Below are 23,158 nucleotides of genomic sequence, written 5' to 3'. Positions count from 1 at the left end.
AAACCACCCTCGATGGATTTTTTTCTGCTGCTCCAAAAGTGTCGTCGAATGCAAAAACACTCTCACCATATAAGATTGGAAAACTAATCATACGATTCCGTTCAGAATCTCAAATTTCAAGGAGGTGAACTTTGAATGACGATAGTGCTTGTATATATTATACATGGGGTGACCGGTATAACGTATGATACTCGATATCTTTTTACATTATTTGAAGTCGATAAAAATTCTAAGAAAATAATATAGGTATTTTACGATTTATTAACTTTTTTAACTTTTTTCAATCATAAATAATAACGCATCATTGTATATTATTGTACATAGTATATTATATTATATTTTAATGTTTTAAATTTTAAATTTGAACAATAATAATAATAATTGTAAATCGATTAATATTGTAACAATAGGTGGTATATAATATTTAAAATTCGTATCTTGTTCACATGATAATAATTCCAAAACAAAATTCAATAACAATAAATTATAAATATTAAATTATAATCATAGTGACAGATTCGTTGTGACTGTTGGTACCTGTGTTTTGATATAGATATTTTTATTGTAAAACATATTATGATAGTAATATTATTATAGTATTATCTAAAATCGTATACAGATACACTGTCAAATTATTTTCACATTAATATGTATTTAATTGGACACAGTGGTTATAAAACAAAAATACATTATAACATAATATCATTCCTATAAATATTTTTATATGACATCCAGCCAATGGTGGATTAACGGTCATTTAGTCCGCAAACGCCGACGGGAGTTCACCCAAATTGTAGTTTTCTTTACATTTTTACCACAAAAATAAAAGAAATTTTATATTACAAACTGCAACATAATTATCATTTAACGTATTATTATTGTTACTTGGTAGGGCAGGTTAATAAAAACAACAATTTTGTAATTATATACTACCGATCCATTTTGTACGAGACTCCTTTCATATGGATTTACCGACGTTGTTTGAACCCTTAAATCCACCTCTGCACTTAGCCCGGGTTCATAAAACTTCCGAGTGCATAGGTAATACATGCGAGATAGGTACTCAAGGTGTTCGTGGCAAGATCAGTGAAATTGGTAAAGCAGTCAACTTGTGAAATCATACGATATTATAATTAGGTAGGTATGTATACACATAATGGTCGTGGAAAGTCGTTTGTACAACAGTTGATATTTTATATAGAATATAGGCCATGTCGACACACGTCAAGACTCAAGGCTGGGCATTAACGAGTTAAAAAGTTAATTTTATTTTAACTTTTTAACTTAACTAGTTACTTTTGGCTTTTCATTAACTAAATTTCTTTCTTAATTAATGTGAAATTAACGAGTTAATTTTTCATTTTAAGAAGTAAGTTAAGTTAATTTATTTTGTTTTTAATTTTATAATATTTCACTATTCCAGTCTATTTCGTTTTCATATCAAAAACTATGTATCGTAAATTGTTTAAAGTTAAAAATGTATATCATTCGAATCTAACTTATATGGAAATACTGTATGAAGTATTAACACTATATCCTATAATTTAGTTTTGGGTTGGAAAAAAATTAAGTACGCTAGCGTTGTATAAACAAATTAACTTTTTTTTAACTTTTTGTTATTTGTGCATATTAACTTAACTTAACTGAGTTAAAAAAAATCATTAACTTGTCCAACCTTGCGTCAAGTACATAATATCTAAAAAAAAAATAATAATAATATCTCATATTAGTCCAAAAACATCGTAATAATCATATTATATATATTATATATTTCTTAATATTTTACAATCGACAAATTTTGTTTCCAACCTATACCAACATAATCGTAGGCATCATAAAATTATATTATATTATTATTTATTATTATTGTACTTACTGCAGACGCTGTCCATATACTATAAACACGATAATATTATGTAACTAAAAATAAGGGCATAGCCCGCGGTTTCAGTAAAAAATATATAGTTCCCTTTTCCGCCAAAATCACTTATCCACGATAATATACCTATATTATGACTTTTAAAATTGTAGTCGTAGGTCATGTGACGTGTACTTAAATATCATACATATGACATACCTATATTATATAGAAGTTATACGTTATTATTATATTTCATCACTCATAATATTGTCATAATGTCATATTATATGACAAGATATATTAAAATTAACATAATATTATATTAACGCAATTTCGTTAAAGTTTGAACTTATGTCTATAGGTACGCTTGTTGCTTGTTAAAACAAAGTGCTTATAGATTCTTAATATTTTTTAATTGTGGTAAGAACATGTTGCAACTTGCAACTGTTATAATATTTTGAGGACCCTTATATTCGGTTTTTAATCATTTTTACTCATAAATAAATCAAAAAAATTAAAACTTAGTCTATTTAATTTAATATTTAATATTTTTTTTATCTATTAATTTGTCGATAGGTATATTATATGAATTCATTACTAATATCTATAATCATTCAATATACCTATATATATTATTCGAATGCTATCCTACAAGTTTTTTTTTACATATTATGGCGGAAAAGAGAATCCATACATTTATGAATTGGCGGGAAAAGGATAATGGTACACCCTAACCTAATCCATAAAGGAAATCTATAACTAGAAAAAATGCATTTTTCGAAACGACCATAGAATTAATAGAGCTCCATATATTAATGGAGCTCGGAAACTTGTTGGGCTAACCTCCAACAAATATAAAAATTTATCTCCCCCATCTCACCAAATAAAACTCACACAGTACCATAAATATATTTATATATATGGAGGCACTTGTGTAATATATTTATAATCTCGGTTTATATAAATACACGTCCATAAACTGCAGGGATCGAATATAATATAATACGCTGTCATCGCTGATCAAAATATATAATTTTTACCTTATTAGCTGTTGGGCTAATCTATTATGACGTACTTAAGTGAAATAAATATTAGGTATTTATTTTTTGAAAAAAAAGTAACCCCTCTCCCAAATTTTAGATTTCTAAACTCACGCCAGCAGTCAACTGCTAAAATGTCTAATATGGTCATCTCATATATTGTTATATAATATAGGTAGGTAGTACTAGGTACCTTACCTACTTATACTTATTATACTGTATGTACTATGTATAGAACGAACCTACATGCAGTCCTCAACAATTTGAAAATCAAGCCTTGAATAACGATGAGTTATCCCATGTAAGCACATAATATCATTGGGAAAATTACATTTTATGTTACAAATATTTTTGGCTAATAATATTCTTAATCTGTTAATCTATATTATATAATAAATAATTGTATTATGTATATTTATTCAACATTAAATAATGTATTAGGTAATTACAAACCTAACTATTTCATATTGTAGGTAATATAAATTGGTACCTATATAGTACTTATGATATGTTAGTAGTTGTGAACCGCCTAATATAGGTGTATTAACAATTAGCATTATAATATTATTGTATTATTATTTATTTTAAAAACAAAATATACATCTAAAACTGTCTTTTACACGCATACCTATCATATTATTATAATGACAACATATACTATTTGTACACAGATAATATTGATGAATTATTTACTGATAAGTCATGGGTAGGTATCAATAATTACAGTTTACGCATTAGGTATTAATGTGTTATATTAAAAAAAAATTATACTATAGGTACCTACCTACATAATACACATTTACCTTAATACCTATGTCCTATATAAAATGATATAATATAATATTATATGGATGGAATGTGGGTAAAATAGTAAACAAGTCAATGACAACTCTATATTGGCTGCTATAGGTAGTAATTTATTTTTCATTTTTCACAAACTTATTAAAATTGTTTACAGAACAAAAATAAAACAAAAACGTGTACCTAATGCCTCCTAAACGCATAAACCACTGCAGCTATATCTATAGTGTGTGCAATAAGAAGGATTAGTAGCAAAATAATATTTTTAATAAAATAATATTAAGTAACTAGGTATTGAAATAACTTGAAAGCTGCACAATCACTGCATCTGGGTCAAACAGTAAATAAAACAAAAATGTATTAATTTATTTTTTTTTTTTACCGAGTTAAACATAGGTATAGGTTAACTTATAGGTATAGGAATTAGGAGGTACCTAGGTAGAGTCAATATTTTTCACAATATTGGTTCAAACTTTTAGAGAAATATAATATTATTTTCTGTTAACTACCTATATTAGTATATAGGGTAAAGAATATTAATTTGCTTACTTACCGCATGTCGAAGTTTTTAATGGTGTACTATTAATATCCTCGAATAATTGAGGTGTAATACAATATTACCAGTAAGTAATGTTGGGGCGAATTGCATTTAACTCACCTGAGGAATATTATTGTTACCTATTATTCGTGAATGTGTAATATTGTAGGTAGGTACAACTGCTTTCATTGAATCTAATTTAATTTAGGTTTTTCGCTGAGCAACAACATTCTATACAGGTAACCAATGAAAGTTTTTATTTAATATCCTCATTAAATATTGATTTTAATTTTAATTTTCAACATAATAGGTAGGTATCTACCATTTTTATTCTTTACGGTATATTGTAACCGCTGCCGCGAGTGATGTAATAGTATACCTACGTATAAATGTATAATATGTATTTTTCTACTACAAACAATTATATTGTAGTGTTGGGAATTATTGGGATAGTAATGTGGTACTACAAGGTGATTATTTTAAACAGTCATTTTCGTGAAAAAAATATAACGTTTTTAGAAATATTTTTAAAAATTATATTTTAACTTTGAAAGTCATTGCAAACAAATATTTTTGAAAATAAAATATATATTTTACTATTTCATTGTTCAGTACTTATTATCATTTTAAATTATTTTGTTTTTGAATGACAGCATACATTTTTCATTTCAAACTACCTATGCGTAAAAATTTAGGTAGGCATAATTTATGAAAATGTTGAACAGTTAGTTAATTTGTTATAATATTTAACTACCTACTCACTCGAAATTGGAATTTGAAAAATAATCTTTGATTAGGGATATTAAATAAAAAGTTCTTTTCGATGTAACAAGTGTTTAACGTAAGAATCGCCCGTACACGCGTACGCGTGACGTACAGTTGTTGTAAACGCATTAGTTATCAGTACATTATAGTATTAGCCTGTTGTATTAGAACACTGAACAGGCTACTAGTATATAGTATTAGCCTGTTGTATTAGAACACTGAACAGGCTATTAGTATATAGTATTAGCCTTTTGTATTAGAACACTGAACAGGCTATTAGTATATAGTATTAGCCTGTTGTATTAGAACACTGAACAGGCTATTAGTATATAGTATTAGCCTTTTGTATTAGAACACTGAACAGGCTATTAGTATATAGTATTAGCCTTTTGTATTAGAACACTGAACAGGCTATTAGTATATAGTATTAGCCTGTTGTATTAGAACATAAGAGTATACTATTATTGTAGTCTACGGGCAACGCCTAATGTGTAGGCGACTCCTGGAATATTGCACCCGCTAGGGAACCGTAGAGTCAGTCGTCCTATAGCTCTTTTAAACCTGTACGTCGTTCCGGCAATCCATAATAAATTATACAGCGAACTATATATTTCGATTCACAATATAACCATGTTAGTGCGTAAGTCTTTAAAACTTTTTTGTTGTACTCTCTCCTGAAATTTAACCCTCACACTACCGAAAAACAACGTTCAGACGGAACAACCCGTACGAGCACAACACAGTCATAATACGTCGGAATGTGTGTTTGGTGTATATTATCATAACCCTACATACCTGTTGGTATGTACGATCTGAGTATACTTAATAATAATTTAACAAACCGTAAAATTTGAATACACTTGAATGCTATATTTTTAACGAATATTGTATACGTTTTGTATGTTTTTCTGTGTTGTAGGTACCTATACTGCCTACATTACACTGTACCAGGGGGCAGGTGTCACCAATTAATGGTGGACAAATTTTATCCTGCACGCAGACAAGAAAAAAAAGTAAAAAACCGATAATATTATACGTTCTAGTGTTGTAATAATTTATCATTGGTCCATTGGTTTTTACCGACGTCGGCAATTTCGATGGCCCGTGAACAATTTCCAGATTCCTAATTTGGCCCTAATTGGTGACCCTTGGTATATACTATATATTTAAAAGTGACAACTGCAGGTATATCTAGTCCTGAAGCTACATAGAAAATGTATGCTGCCGTCCCCCCCTCCCCATTCGCGCATTGCACTCAATACAATTTTGAGGTGGCTATATTCTTTAATCACTTATATTTTTAAAGTTGACTTTATATATGTTTAAAATTACTTTTATTCGTCGTATATTAATAACATATGAATAACTGCGTTGAATAAAATAATAACTAATTAAATTTTCAAATTCTAAATGTAGTTTATAGCCATATAGGTATTATACCTAGATATCTACATATTGTTTAGTAATTTTACTTGTAAAGTTTATATTTTTAGTAGGTACCAATTTACATTAAATCTTTTAAGAAAATATAAACATGTATATTATCGTATACTGTATAGTTACTTAGTAACGGTCTACCTATAGACAGTACTACAGTAGACTGGTTTAAGTAGGCGTATACCTATATGTATAACAAAAAACCAAATAAATTTTACATATTATTATCCATCTACATTTTAGTATAACCAAAAATATAAAAAAAACGTCAGCAGTTTTTTTTTTTCAAATAGATGGGCGTTGTGATATAGTTAACAATTTAAAGAGCTTGGCCCTTGAATTTCAGCTGAATAGTCGTTTATAGATAAGAACAAATCACTTAAATAGTCTTAATTTTTTCAAATCAGCAATAAATTCGGTATATTATGGCCTCTCCTTATCAAAATCCTTTTAGATTTAACTGATTAAATACCACCAACGGCGGACGGTAGCTTGGCAAAAACATATACAGTTAAGTACCAGGAATTCTTTTAATCTCGGGATCGAAAGTTGTAAGATATTATATTATAAGTATATGAAAAACAAAATATATAGTACAAGCACCTCCCCGTTATCGATTTTATGGACTCTTTAATACAAGCAGAGTAGGTATACTCGTGTTATATTTTGTGCACCAGCAATATTAGACGAAAAACAAAACCTGAGCTATATGTATAGGTACTAAAATACTAACTTATAAGTTTAATATGAATTATGATATAATTCTATAATTTAATATTATAATATACAGTCGGGTCTCGATAACTCGAATTTTTTTCTTGGCCATCGAAGTGTTTTTAAGCTGTTCTAGGTAGGTATAGCTCGAAAAATACATAAGTTGATTTTATATTTATTCTCCTTGATATTCTAATAATTATCGAGACTCTTCTGTACCTACCTATATCCCGTAGTCTGGTACTCGGCTGTTGCATGGCTAAATATATATATATATTTAAGCCATGCTCTGGTGTAAATATATATAATTGTTTATATTTTTTGGGGGAATACGACAAACGACACAATAATTATGGCCAAGTAGGTAGCCATCGCTGCAACCTTATACGCTGCTGCGAAGATATATTGTGCGGGAAAAGTTTTCATCAATCCCATACAATCAGTCAGAGTTATCATAATCATAATAAACGATATAAATATGTAAATAATATATAGGTATTTGTATTCTATATTTTTAAATTATGTTAAGTGTAAATGTGTAATAGGTAAATAATAATAATAATAATATTAAATGTATAAACAAATGGCGATTGCGCGACAATAATGAAACGCACTGCAAAAAAATTGCAGTGTCCCTTAAACGATCAATCGAGAAACCTGCAGTTTTTGAAAAATTACATTTCCCGACAATCAACAAAAATCGATCATTATAATATAGGCGGTATTTATAGATACCAATTATTATTATGACAATAATTACGAAAACCGTCACTATGCGATGCACCGCCCTCTGTGTTACACATTATATAATAATATATTATACTGCTGCAGGTACGTAGGTACTATTATATTATAATAATAATATAATATTTACACATCTGCGGATGTCGATTCGACGCCGTTCATCCGAAACGAGACGGCTACGCGACTCCGTCCGTCTTGATCGAAATCCACAGTCTCGGTCTCCTCCCGGGGCACGGCATGGTACACTGAAACATTCGGACGATGTAAACGGGAGGGAATAGGAAAAAAAAAACCCAAATGATATGTATAAATCAACGGGACGACACACTGATATTATAATATTGGTTATAAATACTTGCGATACGTCCTACCTATTTATACAAATAATATTGTATATCACGGGCACATGCTAGCTAGAGGGGCGCGTCAGCACCTCCCGCAGGTTTGGATTCTGAACTTTTATTCAAACATTTGTTTATTCACTGCGTATTTAAAAACATATAAGTTGGTGTTTATACGATAGATTCGCGTAATCAAAACCTTAAGCTTAAGTGTTAGTCAAGTGTAAGTTAATGAGAGGTACACCTTCTTAACAGTTTTTGACAATTTGTATATCGACTTGCAATACGCACGTCTCAATCAGGGGTGGATCCAGAGTTAGGAAACTGTGGGTCTGGCCATTTCAAGGAGCAACTTATTAAAACAAGATTAGAAATCTATACTTTTTTATTTATATACAATTTATTTAATTTTATTAATATTTAAAGAAAAACAACTTTATAATTACCATAAACAGCTCAATACAAGTCAAAATATTTTGGAAATGTTATCAAGTATAGAAAATGATACTTGTTTAAATACACGATTCAATTAGGTTAGGTCAATGTTAAAATAAACATATGGTATAAATTTCAAGTATTTTCGGTGATTCGTTTTTGAATTAAAACTAAAATAAGAAAATCACTCAATGAGAAATCAAGTGAATCAATTTGAACTTCAAACGCTCATAAAAATTTAATTTGACTTGCCGGTAAACATTTTTTTTTTTTTGATAAAAGTAGACAAACTTATGAGTTAAATATTGTTTTAAGTTATCAAATCTTAAACATGAAAAAAAATTTTTATGAATTTCTAACTCAAAATAATTTGCAAGTTTTGTGATTTTTACGAATTTTTTCAAAATTTTAACTTCAGACTTATAAATAACATTGTGAATTTACGCTCAACTTTTTCAATTTCAACAACAACTTACTTCTCATCGAAAAAGATAATAAAGTTGAAAACCTAAGCATTTTATCAACTACTTATTGTGCACACAAAAAAAACATCAATCCACTCAGAATCTAAAATTATATAACCCCTATTAATTGACTCTTTAGGTATAGTCTACCTATATGACAGCGTGTGTCATAGGTTAGGTACCCCTACCTATATGGTACAGGTGTGATCGATTTAGACTCGTTCATTCAAAAACTATTAAATTAGTATTAATGTTTATAAATATATTTATTATACATAATATTATTTTAAGCAGTGAGGTACAAAACAAGATTTTAAGAAAAAAATATTTTTTACTATTATTACTGTCCGAATTTTATTTAAATTTTTCATTCTTTTGAAAGGCAATATACATTTTTTTATTCCATATTCCCAAGCAGATTGTTATTTGGAGTATTTCCATTGATAAAAATAAAATACCAAACAAGTTGTCATTGTGTATTACCCAGTTATAAGAATTTAAAGTTTGTATATATGAACGTAGTAATAATGCACCAACATTTTGCGAGGTATAGGGGAAACCTAGCCCTCTATCACTCGACTCCACTCATATGTACTCGAAATACTTATTATAGCATAGATATAATATATTATGCATAGATACATTGAATTTCGATTAAAGATGACAATATAGTAATAGGTAGATTAATACCTACAATGCCAATTAAAATATACTAATCCTTATAGTTTCACCATTTTTAAGATGTTTTTTTTTTAAACTTGATAATAATTTGTCTTTTTCTGTCTGCATAGCAGTTCATGGTAGACATATTGAATAATATTATAAGACAAGTAAAAAATATTGCTTACAATTTCAACGAGTACCTATTATGTATTTATTACCTATTGGATTGGAATTAATTGTTAAAATGGTTTTTTTTTTTAAGTGTGAAAATCATACAGTTTTTCAATATTGTGCTATATTTTTGAAAATAAAAATTGCTTTCATTTATTCAAAATTATTTTTTCTTTATATTATAAATAAATATGAAACTCTACAAAATGGCTATTTTCAAATTTTATAAGTTATTTTGTATATAAGGGAGGTCATATACCATTATTATATTAAATATTACATTAAATGAAACTGCATTATATTTTGAATTAGAGCTATCGACTTTCCAATAGTAATTAACATACAGTACATACAAGTCATGTCCCTACGTTGATTCTTGAAGGTCATGTTGTGTATTGGACTGTCTTAAAACAATAATGAGCCTAATTTGATTTGGGCAATTTCATATAATTTATATTATATATTATATAATTTTCACATATAATCTTAATTCTAAATATTGGTTCTATGTGAGATTGACAATCCGCGTCATATGGAAAACAAGTCATAAGATGGCACGCACAAATGCGTCAAGGTAATATATTATAGGGAACCTATCTAAAACGATTGAAGATTAAAACTATGTGGTCAATTAATTATCTGAAAACCGAGCAAAAAAATATGAATTAACATATTGTCTAAAATTCTAAATGGTAAAATCTAAAATCGATCACACGCATATTCATGGTCAATAAAATAACCTTGTGGGGATAATATTTGACATTTTTGTTTAAAGGTACCTAATACCTACTTACCTTAATTTAGAATAAAAACTTCCTATAGTGACTTTAAGTAAAGAAAGTATATTGATATTTTGATAGAGCATATATATTTGGATAGTTTTTTTATGAACACCTAATTGATTCCATAATAACAAGCAATAACTAATAATCAATTAGTTACTTACCTTACATAAAAAACATAGGTATAATATACATAAGGTATATCATATACATATTATAGATTTATTATTTATTGATATGATTTACATGTAAATAACAATAGTACATGTTCATATTATATAGTTTAAAAATTAAAATCATCTATAAAAATAAATATGTACCTAAAGATGTATTTATCAAGTAACCAGCAGTGTTAGAAATTATTATTTGATTAATTTACTACCAAAAATAAAGAATTCAAAGGAAATTAATGTAATATATTAGCCACTTATGAAGTAAGTCAATGATATACAATAGTTTGATTGCATTACATAAACCTCCACACAATTATTATTTACACTGTTATTAATAATTGCTTTACATTTTTATAATATCTATTAGAGCACTTTTGATTGATATTAAAGTGAGTATAATTTATAATGTTGAAAACTGGATTTAGAACTATTTGGGATACTAAAATAAAAATAAACAAGCCATATTATTTGTCTACGTTTTATTCAATTTTCTAGAATTGATACACTGGCTTCAGTCATATTTCATTATACGGGGTCCATATTTCTATTCAAATACTAAAACAAACACTACAGTCTAACTACTATAACACAGTAATCGTACTATCTATTATCTAATATAATTTTAAAGTTGTAACCTAGAACAACATTTTTAAGTAAGGGCGACGAATAACATCAGCTATCGTAAAATGTTGAAACATACTAAGCCATTAAGTAATATGAAAATATTTAGCATGCTTTAAGTATATAAAATAAAAAATAAGGTATTTTCTTCAATACATATTTAGTCAATAAATTCGTCGTGATGCATAAAAAAAATTTCAGTCCATGCCATTTAAACTGAAATGAAAAACATAAAATAAACAATAATAATAATAATAATATTAATAATAATAATGATAGTAATTTAAATCAATTTATTAACAATATTCTTATATAATAATCAGTTTTTAAAGAAATCCATAGCTCAAAATATTTTTGTTTTTAATTTACATTACAAAATAAAATTACAATATAAACTTACTTCATCTAACTCTCAATGTGTAAAATTAGTTAATATAATAATAATTTAGAGAATTAACAAAAATAAAAATACGTTTTTATTACCAATATTGTCTTTATATATAATATATTATAATGAATACCTACTCACTTAAAATAAACATTTATAGGTAGTCATTATTTTAAATTTTGTTTGTACCTCTTATTGATAATACAGTATCTTTTTACTAGCAATTAATTAGACATAGGATATGAATTTTAAAAATTGTTAAAGCTTTTGAGTAGTATTGTTGAAAAAAAATATTTAAAAGTTATAGTTGAGTCAAACATAGAGTAAGTGTTAAACATATGTTATCAAATTTAAAATTTTTCTTTATAAATTTGTGAGTTATTTGATAATTTTATTTCATATTTAAAGATATTAAGTTATACTATATCAATACATTTTATAACACGTTAATATTTAGATAAGTCAATTATTTGACTATGTATTTTAACTACAAATAATAATAATTAATTAAAATACTAATAATACCTATATAAAAAAATTAAGCATTCTAATATAATTAAATATAAATACAAACACTAGTATGATAAATATTAGTTAGTGATGATTTTTTTGTACGTACATTTTTGATAATTTCTGCCACAATAACAGATGAAATATTTTTTGTTCAACATAAAAAATATAATTGAAACAGCTATCAATATGACTGCAATAATTCCTAAAACAAAGTAATTAATAAATTATTCAATACAAAACAATTTATAATTTATTCATATTAACATTTCACGAAGTCTTTAAGATTAAATAAATATTGAAAGTTGGCTCCTTTTACATACCTACTGTAACTTTGAACATACTAAAAAGTAAATGGCTCAAAAGTTATAACTTTATAAGGTATGTACATTTTTTTTTAATCCATTTGTTGATTTTATCATTCTGTCAAATATTAGAAGTCTTAACTACCTACTATTATTGTTTAGTTGAATTTGTGTGTAGGTATTGAGTATTTTAACATAATATTACATATTATGTGTGGACGAATCACTATTATATACTTTATTTCATCCTGAATTTATATTTAATAATATTTAATCGGTTTATTAAAACTTGGTGTCAGTAACTATGAAAAATAAATAATTTTCCACTTATCAGCTATATTCAAGTTAGATTTAATTAGATAAAAAACATTTTAAAAGTAGTAATATAATAAATATTCAATAAAATAATTATAATCTTAACCGCTTATTATTTAATCAGTTAAGATATATATAAAAAAAAAAGTTTATATTTTGGAAAAATTGTACACTAAACTTTACAACTGTAAACTGTTGATATTTTAAACATACTTTCAGTCAGTTGATCACTGAAATTATGGGAGGTTTAAAAAAAACATAACTAAGATAACACAACTAAAATATATATTTATAAAAAACATAAACAATAACATTTTTTTTTTTTTATTTGAGTTTTAAAATGTTTTGGACTTAGATAATGAATTTTTATATTTAAAAAATATAGATCATGCCTTACCAAAATATGCCAAAACATTATTTTCTTCAGGCTTATGGCATTCTTTATACCAGTCTGTAAGTAGAATTGGATTCACGACATCAATAAACTGGTCAAGATCGCATGCTATTGAATCACAACCAGGAACATGGAGCAAATAAGGATCATGAGTAGAAGTGTTTCTATATGATACCTTTAAAATATAAATAATTAATAAATATATATTTTGTACATTGTACTTCACTTGAAATTTTAAATGTTGTATTGACTTACAGTAACAACAAAAGTATTATTTGAGTTTTTATTCTTCCTAAGTTCTACAAACACTGCAGCAGTATAAGGTGGTAATTTATGATTGTAAACATTTAAAGAATGTAATAAACCAGCTACATTGGTATCATGAGCTGAGTATACCCATAATTTGAAATCGGTTTGCATAGTTCCATTCCGTTTTTGTTTCATATTATCAACAATTTCATTAAGCAATACACCTGAAAAAATTTTAATTATAAACATTTAATCATTTTATATAGGTTAGGTTTCTTAACCTAACCTATATATGTGCGAAAGATAATTTTAACTTGAGAAAAATAATAAATTATTATAGTTAAAAAAAAAATTATGATATTATTATTGTAAATCTACTAACAATTATATAATTTAGTATCATTCAAAATTATAATTTTATTGTTTTTGACTAAATCATAATTTATTACCAAAATATAAAATAAAAATTTAAACAATTATTTACATAATTTATTTCATCAAAGATTTATTGATAATATTATTATATATTTTATTATGATGTGTTGTAACTATAGGTATTCACTTTTTCAGATATTAACAAGGTGAATAAAATTATTATTTTAACAATATTAAAATGTATTAATTTATGTATCATATGTTACAAAATTATAAGTCATAACCAGGGCTCGAGACTTCTAGCATTTGCATATTTGTTTGTAGCACAATCAAAGATAGCAGAGTAAGCTACAAATCCGTTTCATACTAAAAGGAACGCAGCTTTAAAAGTTTTTAGTGCATATTTTTGCATATTTTAAAGTTTTTTAATTTTTTCTGCTATTTTTATAAGTATCATGCTATTTTTTGCATATAATTTATTAATCTGCAAAAATGAAGTAGTTTTGTGGTTTGTACTCAGTGAGAGCAAGTGTTACTTTAAATTCCCATTTCACAAAAGTTAAATGTAAAAACGTTTACATTAAGTTCAGTTTAGACGCTTATTCGTCCTTACACCGTAAATAAGTATTAATATAATATAATCTAATCAGTTGATAAGGTTATAGTCAGCGTTAAAAAAACTTTTAGAAAAGCACTGAGTCGCGTTCAAATTTTCAAATCCAAAGACCCTGAAATAAGTCTACCTCCAGAGCCTGTAATTATCCGTTGGGGTACCTGGATCAATGCAGCAAATTATTACTGCGATAATTTAAGCACAATTCGTTCTATTTTTGAATTACTTGACAATGACGATGCAGTCAGCATCAAAGATGCGAAAAAATATATCAATAGAAACGGAATAGACGTAGATCTTATTTTCATCAAATCAAATTTTTTGTCTCTTACTACATCTTTAAAAAAATTACAAACACAGGAGTTGTTATTATCTGACTATATTGAAATAATTAACGATATAGAAAAATCATTTGAAACTCTACGAAGTCCAATAATTTTAAATTTTAGTTATTAATGAGTGATTTACATTCAGCGTTCAGGCTATGTCTGCTGGAATGCTACAGCATCCCTTTCCCTCAAATATATTTGCCTAATATTATTTATTATATATTTAAAGACATCTAATGAACAGCAGATTGTTACCAACATACGATTATTAGTGATCTATAATATTGTACAATTTTGATTGAAAGTTTGTTGTAACTTGGTACTTATTTATGTTTTTAACTCTTTGAAGAGGGAATATTATTTTGTATGGATTACTCAGAGAGTGGATTGTTTTTATAAAAATATTGGTAACAGTAAAGACTTCTTAGATTTTTGTGTTCAATTTATTTTTATTAGATAGTCAGTAGATAGCAGCACATACTTCATTATCTTGTACATAATATTGATAGTACCAACAAAAATTTCTTAAAACTTCGTTAAAGACAGAAACAATAGAAAGCTGAAAGACTTTACTCTACGGGGCATAATAAGCAAAAAACGTCAATTTACGTTTTTACTCATCAAAGGGTTAACGTATTTTTAATATTTAATATTTTTTAAAACAAAATAAAATATATTAATATTTCATAATTGATAATCTACATGTTTTATATTTGCCCCAAAAATATTTGTCATTTGTCCTTTAAATTGTGTAGCATCCCGTGCCCTTTTTTACCAGTCCGCGCTCTTATTTAGCTTGATAATAAATTAATACTACAATCCAGCCCACGAGAGAACATTACCGTTTCGCGCATGTAGACTGACAGCAGTGACCGGTCAGAGGCACAATTTCACCCACTTTGTGCCGTTACAGTATAAGTTTTATATATATATAAATTATATTTAACTAATGGCCATAGTAGCCGAGCTTAAGTTCAACTAATAAAATAAATATATATAAATTATAGCGTCGAGTGTTGCCGAACATACTGAATTATTTGTATTTGCAAACCATAGAAAATATATAGAAGTTTATAAAACTTCAGATAATTTTAGTAACAAAAAAAACATAAAATATTATACATTAAAATTGTCTTTAAATATAGTAACCAATATTGTATTATCAATAAAATAACACTAAACAAATAAACATAATATCAACATAATATAAACATTGTTCATATTTGTGATAAAAGAGAATTTGCATAATTTATATATAATATGTAGTATTCTAAATATGTAACTGTATTAGATATCATATAACAGTTAAGTATTTGAGTACATAATTAACTATCAAGCAATGTAATTTTTTTTATATTATATAATTTTAACTTATTATTTTTTATTGATTGTTGAATTTACACATACCACAACTCAGTTTCTTCAATATTGGAGTATATGTTGGCAATAGAAATGCCAATTCAGAAACTTCTCTTAATTTGTCAGGGAATACAGAATGGGTCCAATTGGGTAATGTATAGTTAAATTGTGTCTAAAAAAATGAAAATATAACATAAATAAATAAACCATTTAAATCAAATTTGCATTAAAACGTATGGCCTATAATGAGTAGTTATTTTATGACAACCATTTTAATATTAAAATGTTTTGAATTTATAATTTGTATACATTAATTTATGTAATATGATATGATAATGTAATATATAAAATATATGGGCCAAAGTCAAGCCATAATAACCTAAAAAATATGTATCAGTGATTTATTACAATTTATATTTATTACTTAATACAACGGTTTTGATATATTTTGAAAAAATGTTTTCTTAAATCTATTTTTAAAGAAAAATTATTATTGTTTTATCTTTTACTAAATTAAGTTTGGCCACTCATCTAATGTAATATATTATTTATCAAAATTAAGTAATGGAATCTAGCTAAATTCAATTCTTATTATTTATTTTGAATACTCTATAAAAAAATTAATAATTGTTACCTCAACTAATAATAAATCATATAAAGTTAACGTGTCATCAATTAAATCAGTAAAATTCATGCCACTGTTTTCTTTAAGGTAATTGTATAAAGGCTGGTGATCTTCATTAAATCGTTGTATTTCTGGTAAATTTTGGAGGTTATTAAAATCTCTTGTGAACCGAGGACAGTTATTACCAAAAGACAAAGACTGAAAAATAAAGGTATTTAAATTAATTCTAATTAAAACAAAAAAAGAAACAACAATTTATAATATACAAAATGAAATATTTAAACAAAATTTACCTTATCGAGATCTCGTGGAATTGAATGAATTGGAATTGGTTGCCATAAAGTTCCTAATTTGTTGTTCCATTTTTGATCTGCAATTGGTGCATATAAACCAGCTAGATTAACAGCTGCACTCATTAAAGCACGATCCACACTAGTACTACGAATGTATATATCTTCACTTGAATATCGAACAGGCAAAAAATCACTGTATCTATTTCTTATCCATTTTCCAAATTCATAATGTCTTTCTTTTCCTTGCTAAAATCATAAAATATACTTTATTACCTAGTGAATACATACAAATAGGTAAAATAGATATGTTAAAATAAAAACAATACAAATTATAGTGTCCAATTGTTTGTAGAAATATTTACAATATTTAAGAAGTACCAACTACTTAAGTTTATTAACCCTTTTACTGCTCCAGACGTACTATTACATTAATGTATTTTATTATATTTTCATTTGCCGGTAACTGTACAAATTTAAGGAACTCTAGTTCCATTATTTTAAACTTAAATCATTAAATCATAAAGATCTCAAAATTTAAATTTAAAAAAATGTATTTTTATTTTACATAGCATACACAGGTTGCAGTGCATACATAGTGTAGCAGTGAAAAGGTTAATAATAACTTATTATCATTGTTATTTTACTTGATAAACTATGTAGGGTACCTATTATATAAAAATATTAGTTTAGATAATATGTTTAAATCATATTATGAAAATAGAAAGGTTTATACTAGGTATTGAATAGGAGGATTAATATATACAATTTATCATTTTAAAAAATAACTTATTACATAAAAAAAAACTTTAAACTTACATTAGTCAATTGTCCATAACCCATAGGCCAGTAAGATGCGTTTCTATAAGGATCTTTTGGGTAAGATAAATCAGTAATCGCTCGATCACCGTGTCTATAAAGCTGAAATTAAAATTAAACATTTATCAGATAAATAAATAGGTAGCAATAAAAAATTAAATTAAACTTATGTTATATACAATATACATGTTACACCAATGAGCATATTGTAGTATTCATGACTTGATCTATAGGACGCCAAGGAGCAATACATACTAATTATTAAGTATTTTAAACTACAGTCGAGTCCCAGTAATTCAAAAAATATAGGACCAGTTTTGGAATTAAAAAATAAAAATAAAAATGTACTAAATTATGTGCATAATTACATATTATTATTTTATTTTATTTTGCTACATTATGTAGCTCAATTACAGAGGTACCTAATATAATCTTGTAGATACTATATATTATACGATATACTTACCTACATATAGACTATATACATTACTATACCAATTTAATTGTTATTAATCATAAAAAAATTAAATAATATTTTAGTAATTCTTATTATTTCAATAAACTATTTAGTTTTATATTGTTGACAAGTATAATTTCCAAGATGCCTTTTCTTGCAATTTTCTTAGATATGTAAATACCTAAATATCAGGATTGTCAGTTGAATATACTCAAGTCGGATTACTGGATGTGTCGTATTAACATGTTCCCACATTACCGGCTACTATATTGTATATTAAAACAAAATAGGTATTTAACATTTACACAAATGTAGGACAGAAATAATTTTATTTTTTAAATAGGTACATTTTTTTATGAAAATATGTACCTACAATTTCAATCTACAGTCATAACCATTTATTGTAATTTGTAGATAGATATATTAATAGGTAAAACATAATCAATTAAAATTTGTACCTACACACTTAATCAAACATAGTACTCCTACCTATCTACACACAAATTATTGCATAGTAAATATTATTATAATTATATAATAGTATAATTGATTACTACTCACCAGTGATGAAAACACTAGCTCGCCGTACTCTTGGGCCAATGGATCGATGGCCAAACAGATATCAGTGGTCACGAGCGAGATGGCAGCCGCCAGCAGTAGTGTCGAACGCATCGTGTCGCAACCGGACGATAGAGAAAAAATAAATACCTACGATTATATCCGTCCTTAAGTGTGGCCTGATTTCGAATGGAGAAGTAGGTAGGTACCTAATGCAGTTTTTTTTATTTAATATTCATATTGTTGCGACGGTGTTGTTTGTTCCACATACTCACGGCCTGCGTTAAACAAACATGTCATTGTTCGATTATCGTTATTAAACAGACGACGCAATTCGTCCGACTACAAGCCGTGTAGGTATACATGGGTAGATATTTTGGGAGTGAAACAATAATACGGAACGCGAAGAAAATATAATATAAAAATATAACAGAACTATTATTATCATTTATGGTTTACTGGAGGCTGTCTAAATGTGTTGTAACATGTTCGTTCAATTTTTTTTCGTTTTCATTTCGCGTCTCGCGATGAAGGTCGGCCGCGAATAACTCTGTGTGCAAATTAGGTATGTTTAATTAGATACGTTAAAACACATTATTATTATTTGTAATCGTTATCAACAACAATAACAACTACAACTACGATACCGTTGTATACCACGGATATAGATACTAGTATCTATATCCGTATTGTTAATACCATTATCTATTTTACTTAGCAGTAGTTGGCGCGCACCAAACGCCGCTGGCAATATTCATTTGTCCAATAATATTATTATTGTGCCACTGCCAATAATTATAATAAAATATTATTGTTAGGTTCTATCCTCGGCGCGGCGGCGCCGGGGGGCGGACGTGTCGATTATTTTAATATTAATATTGTATCCGGTGATCATAAAATATATATTGTAGATATATTGTACCCTTACATTTCAAAAATTTATATGAAACACAATTATGTATGATTACTGGTTAGTACCTACAGGTAGGTCTCGGCTTTAGGTTGGTAATACATAAATACAAATACAGTCAATAGGTACACTTTTATTTGTTAATGGAAATATTAATATGCCTTTGAAAGTTTGAAATATTTATAGGTAAATATCTATAATATACTATAATTTTAACATTAACACTCCCTTCCCCTGAAAAAAATTTGAAAATCCTCCACCAGGGGACTGGAACGGAAACCTTTATTTTAATAAATGAAATACCTGAGCCGAACATTTTTAAATTAAATATTATGTTGTTTTAGGTTCAAAAATAAATAAATATACGATAAATATGATCATAATATGAGTTTTCTAATATTTCTCATATTATTAACTGAACCCGCATTCCGAATGGGTATTTAAAATTATTATACTTTCCGGTACCTAAATTATCTAGAACCATACCTTTATTTATTTTTTTTTTTTTATCAAAAACTAGAACCAAACCGGAACAGTTATGTTATTATGATACGATACCGTTAAGTTCAAAAGGTTCCAGTCCCTGGACCTTCACTGATTATTTTTATATTTTACATTTTTACGATATGAATGAGTTTACGAATTAATAGATATTACAAAAATGAAGATTTTATAGGTACACATAATTACATAAACTGTTGCGAAATACACATTAAAGTCACGGGGGGGGGGGGGGAGAATTATGCCTATATGGACCGGAATGAGACTCTTAATCTGTTGCCTGTTCGAGCCCTACGTTGCGCGCTACTTTGTTATAATTTAAAATTAAAATTAAACTTTAGGAATTTAATAACTAATAATAAAAAAATAAATGAAGATATTTTGATTATAAATATAATTTATTATACATATTACCGTAACAGGAACATCGCTTCACACAAGACGCCCTTCTCCTGGAACCGATCCGTTCATACGTGTCGCGAACGACCGAGGCGTCCAAGAGATAGGTATGTGTGTTTTTAGCGTGCCTATATAGGTAAGTATGTGTAACTTTAGATTTACAATTATTTTGCTGATCTATTTGTTTTCATAATGGCGACACACTACTTACGCAGTTATGTCTAACGTATAGTTACGTGTACCTACTATAGGTAGTTCATGTTGTGAATTTGTGATGTCTCTGTTTTCATTTACTTATCAATTATTGAAATATGCAAAATTGCCGTATAATATTATACATTGTCACAATAAATGGCACATTGATATTGCAAGTTACAACACACGGATTCAACACTGTACTTATAATACAAAAAATGTTCGAAATGTGTTATGAAATACTTAATATGATGCACAAATAATATGGTTAGGTCTAGTAGGTACCTACTATACCTAACCTAATGTTATAGTACCTACCTATAAATAATAACATTTGCAACAATATAAAATATGCACAAAAACTTTCAAAATTTGCAGTTATAACAACATCAATTTAAATGACGCGCAGTAATGTATTTGCTAAACTTAAAATTCGACGGTATTTGCATTTTTTAGTCATCGTTTTTTCTAAAGAATTTTGGTTTTACAAAAGTTATAAATATATAACATTTATTTATTTTATATAAATTTATATTAGGTATGTATATATATTATTATATTATATTATATTATATATTTATACAATTGACAATAGATAAAAGTAAATATTATTTTTTTTCAGCATTAAATTTGTCTTCTTCAAGCTTTTAATGTATTAATCATTGATTTTCACTTGTTAATTAATCAAAACAAAACAGGATATTATTCATAAATATATCTACTTTTATATGGCCGGCTTGAAACCTTGCACACTTGAAAAAGGAGGGGGGGGGGGGTGACCGGCTAGCATCATGATTTTATACCTTAACTCTTAAGTTATGAATAAAACTCTTTAAAGGTCTAACTATTTTATTTTTGATTAGGTACCTACTTTATAACTTTTATAAAGTAGATACTTTCAAAATATTACATTTTGACATTTATTTTCATTTTTTTGTTAAGTATAATTACACTATAATAAAATACATATAAAATACATTTCCGGTTCAATTGTGTTTGTTAATTAATTGATAGCACACAACATTAACAAGTTAGCATAATAGCATAAAATAGCTTTAAAAAAAAAAAAATAAATATGATGACTAAAAGTGTTGAAAAGTTTTTAAAACACATCAGCAAATGTGCGGTAGGTTCGGTTTTGTTTAAAAAAAATGTTATATTACCCATAACTAAAAAAAAATAAAAGAGTTTGATCCCCCAAAATTATGAAAGTTTTTTCATAACTTAAGGTACATATTATCACGACACCGGCCGGTCACTTCCCCCGGGACACATTGCATATTATATTATAATTTATAATATTATTTTATTTTAGCACAGTTATTTATTACAATATGCGATCTCGTCGATCGTTGTTCATTTACCTCGATATGTATACGGAAAAAATATCACATACAACAATGTGGATATCTAATAATATAATATTTGACGACAATATTATTATTATATCGGTGGCGCTCGGCAGTTGTATATTGGCACTTGCTGCGGCGGTATCGCGTCACAGTTCACGGCGGCGGCGGACGAAAACGATGAGATCGGAAACGAATCTGTCACTGCGGAGACAGAGAGACGCGCCGAGACTGCAATGTATATCGCGATGCCGGGTCGGGTCGAACCGACTGACGACGACGACGAGTGATAAATTGTAATGAAGCTGCGCGCGTGTACCATCACCGATAGGTTATATACCTACCGTCGACGACGCCACCGCCGCCGCGTAAAAAATGAATAAAAAACGCTCTCTGGTGCTAAAAAGGTCGTGAATATATTATTGTTATGTCGTGATGGGTATTGGTCGGTAATTGAAACAACGATAATGTATAATATATTATACAGCTGGGTAGAGGACTTTTGGCATTTGCATAGGCATAGGTATAACTATATTTTGTTTTTCGAAATCGTAAAAAATTACCATCTATAGAGCCTCCACCTCTTACAAAATGGAAAAAATATAAATGTATTTATAATCATATAAAACTATACTAACTTATTTTAAAGTATTTTCTATAATATGTAA

The 23,158-nt window shown here is 27.3% G+C and overlaps 1 protein-coding gene across 4 annotated transcripts; it reads right to left on the bottom strand.

Moving 5' to 3' along the window:
- Positions 1-7,646: 7,646 nt before the first annotated feature.
- Positions 7,647-22,795, bottom strand: LOC132935388 (prostatic acid phosphatase-like). Of its 4 annotated transcripts, none has more exons than XM_061001931.1 (10): positions 22,506-22,795; positions 19,140-19,414; positions 18,122-18,223; positions 17,306-17,551; positions 17,022-17,210; positions 16,436-16,559; positions 13,718-13,935; positions 13,466-13,637; positions 12,558-12,653; positions 7,647-8,145 (listed from the first exon to the last, which is right to left on the bottom strand). In XM_061001931.1, the coding sequence occupies exons 2-10, from the start codon at positions 19,248-19,250 to the stop codon at positions 8,027-8,029; spliced, it is 1,377 nt and encodes a 458-aa protein (XP_060857914.1). In that variant the 5' UTR covers positions 19,251-19,414; positions 22,506-22,795; the 3' UTR covers positions 7,647-8,026. The 4 variants fall into 4 exon arrangements, with proteins under 4 accessions (XP_060857914.1, XP_060857915.1, XP_060857916.1 ...); XM_061001932.1 differs by lacking the exon at positions 22,506-22,795 and having other exon boundaries at positions 19,140-19,345; positions 19,408-19,806; XM_061001933.1 differs by lacking the exon at positions 22,506-22,795 and having other exon boundaries at positions 19,140-19,345; positions 19,412-19,806.
- Between the last annotated feature and the right edge of the window lie 363 nt (positions 22,796-23,158).

The sequence above is a fragment of the Metopolophium dirhodum genome, chromosome 1 (assembly GCF_019925205.1).
Source record: "Metopolophium dirhodum isolate CAU chromosome 1, ASM1992520v1, whole genome shotgun sequence".
Taxonomy (NCBI): domain Eukaryota; kingdom Metazoa; phylum Arthropoda; class Insecta; order Hemiptera; family Aphididae; genus Metopolophium; species Metopolophium dirhodum.
Note: the sequence above shows the minus strand (reverse complement) of the source record. Positions and strands in the feature narration are given on the sequence as shown.

Coding starts and splice junctions, on each gene's coding strand:
- LOC132935388 (XM_061001931.1), bottom strand. CDS start 19,250: ATGCGTTCGACACTACTGCTGGCGGCTGCCATCTCGCTCGTGACCACT. Junction 17,552..18,121: donor GTTATGGACAATTGACTAAT/GTAAGTTTAAAG, acceptor TTATGATTTTAG/CAAGGAAAAGAAAGACATTA. Junction 13,638..13,717: donor ATAATACTTTTGTTGTTACT/GTAAGTCAATAC, acceptor TATATTTTAAAG/GTATCATATAGAAACACTTC.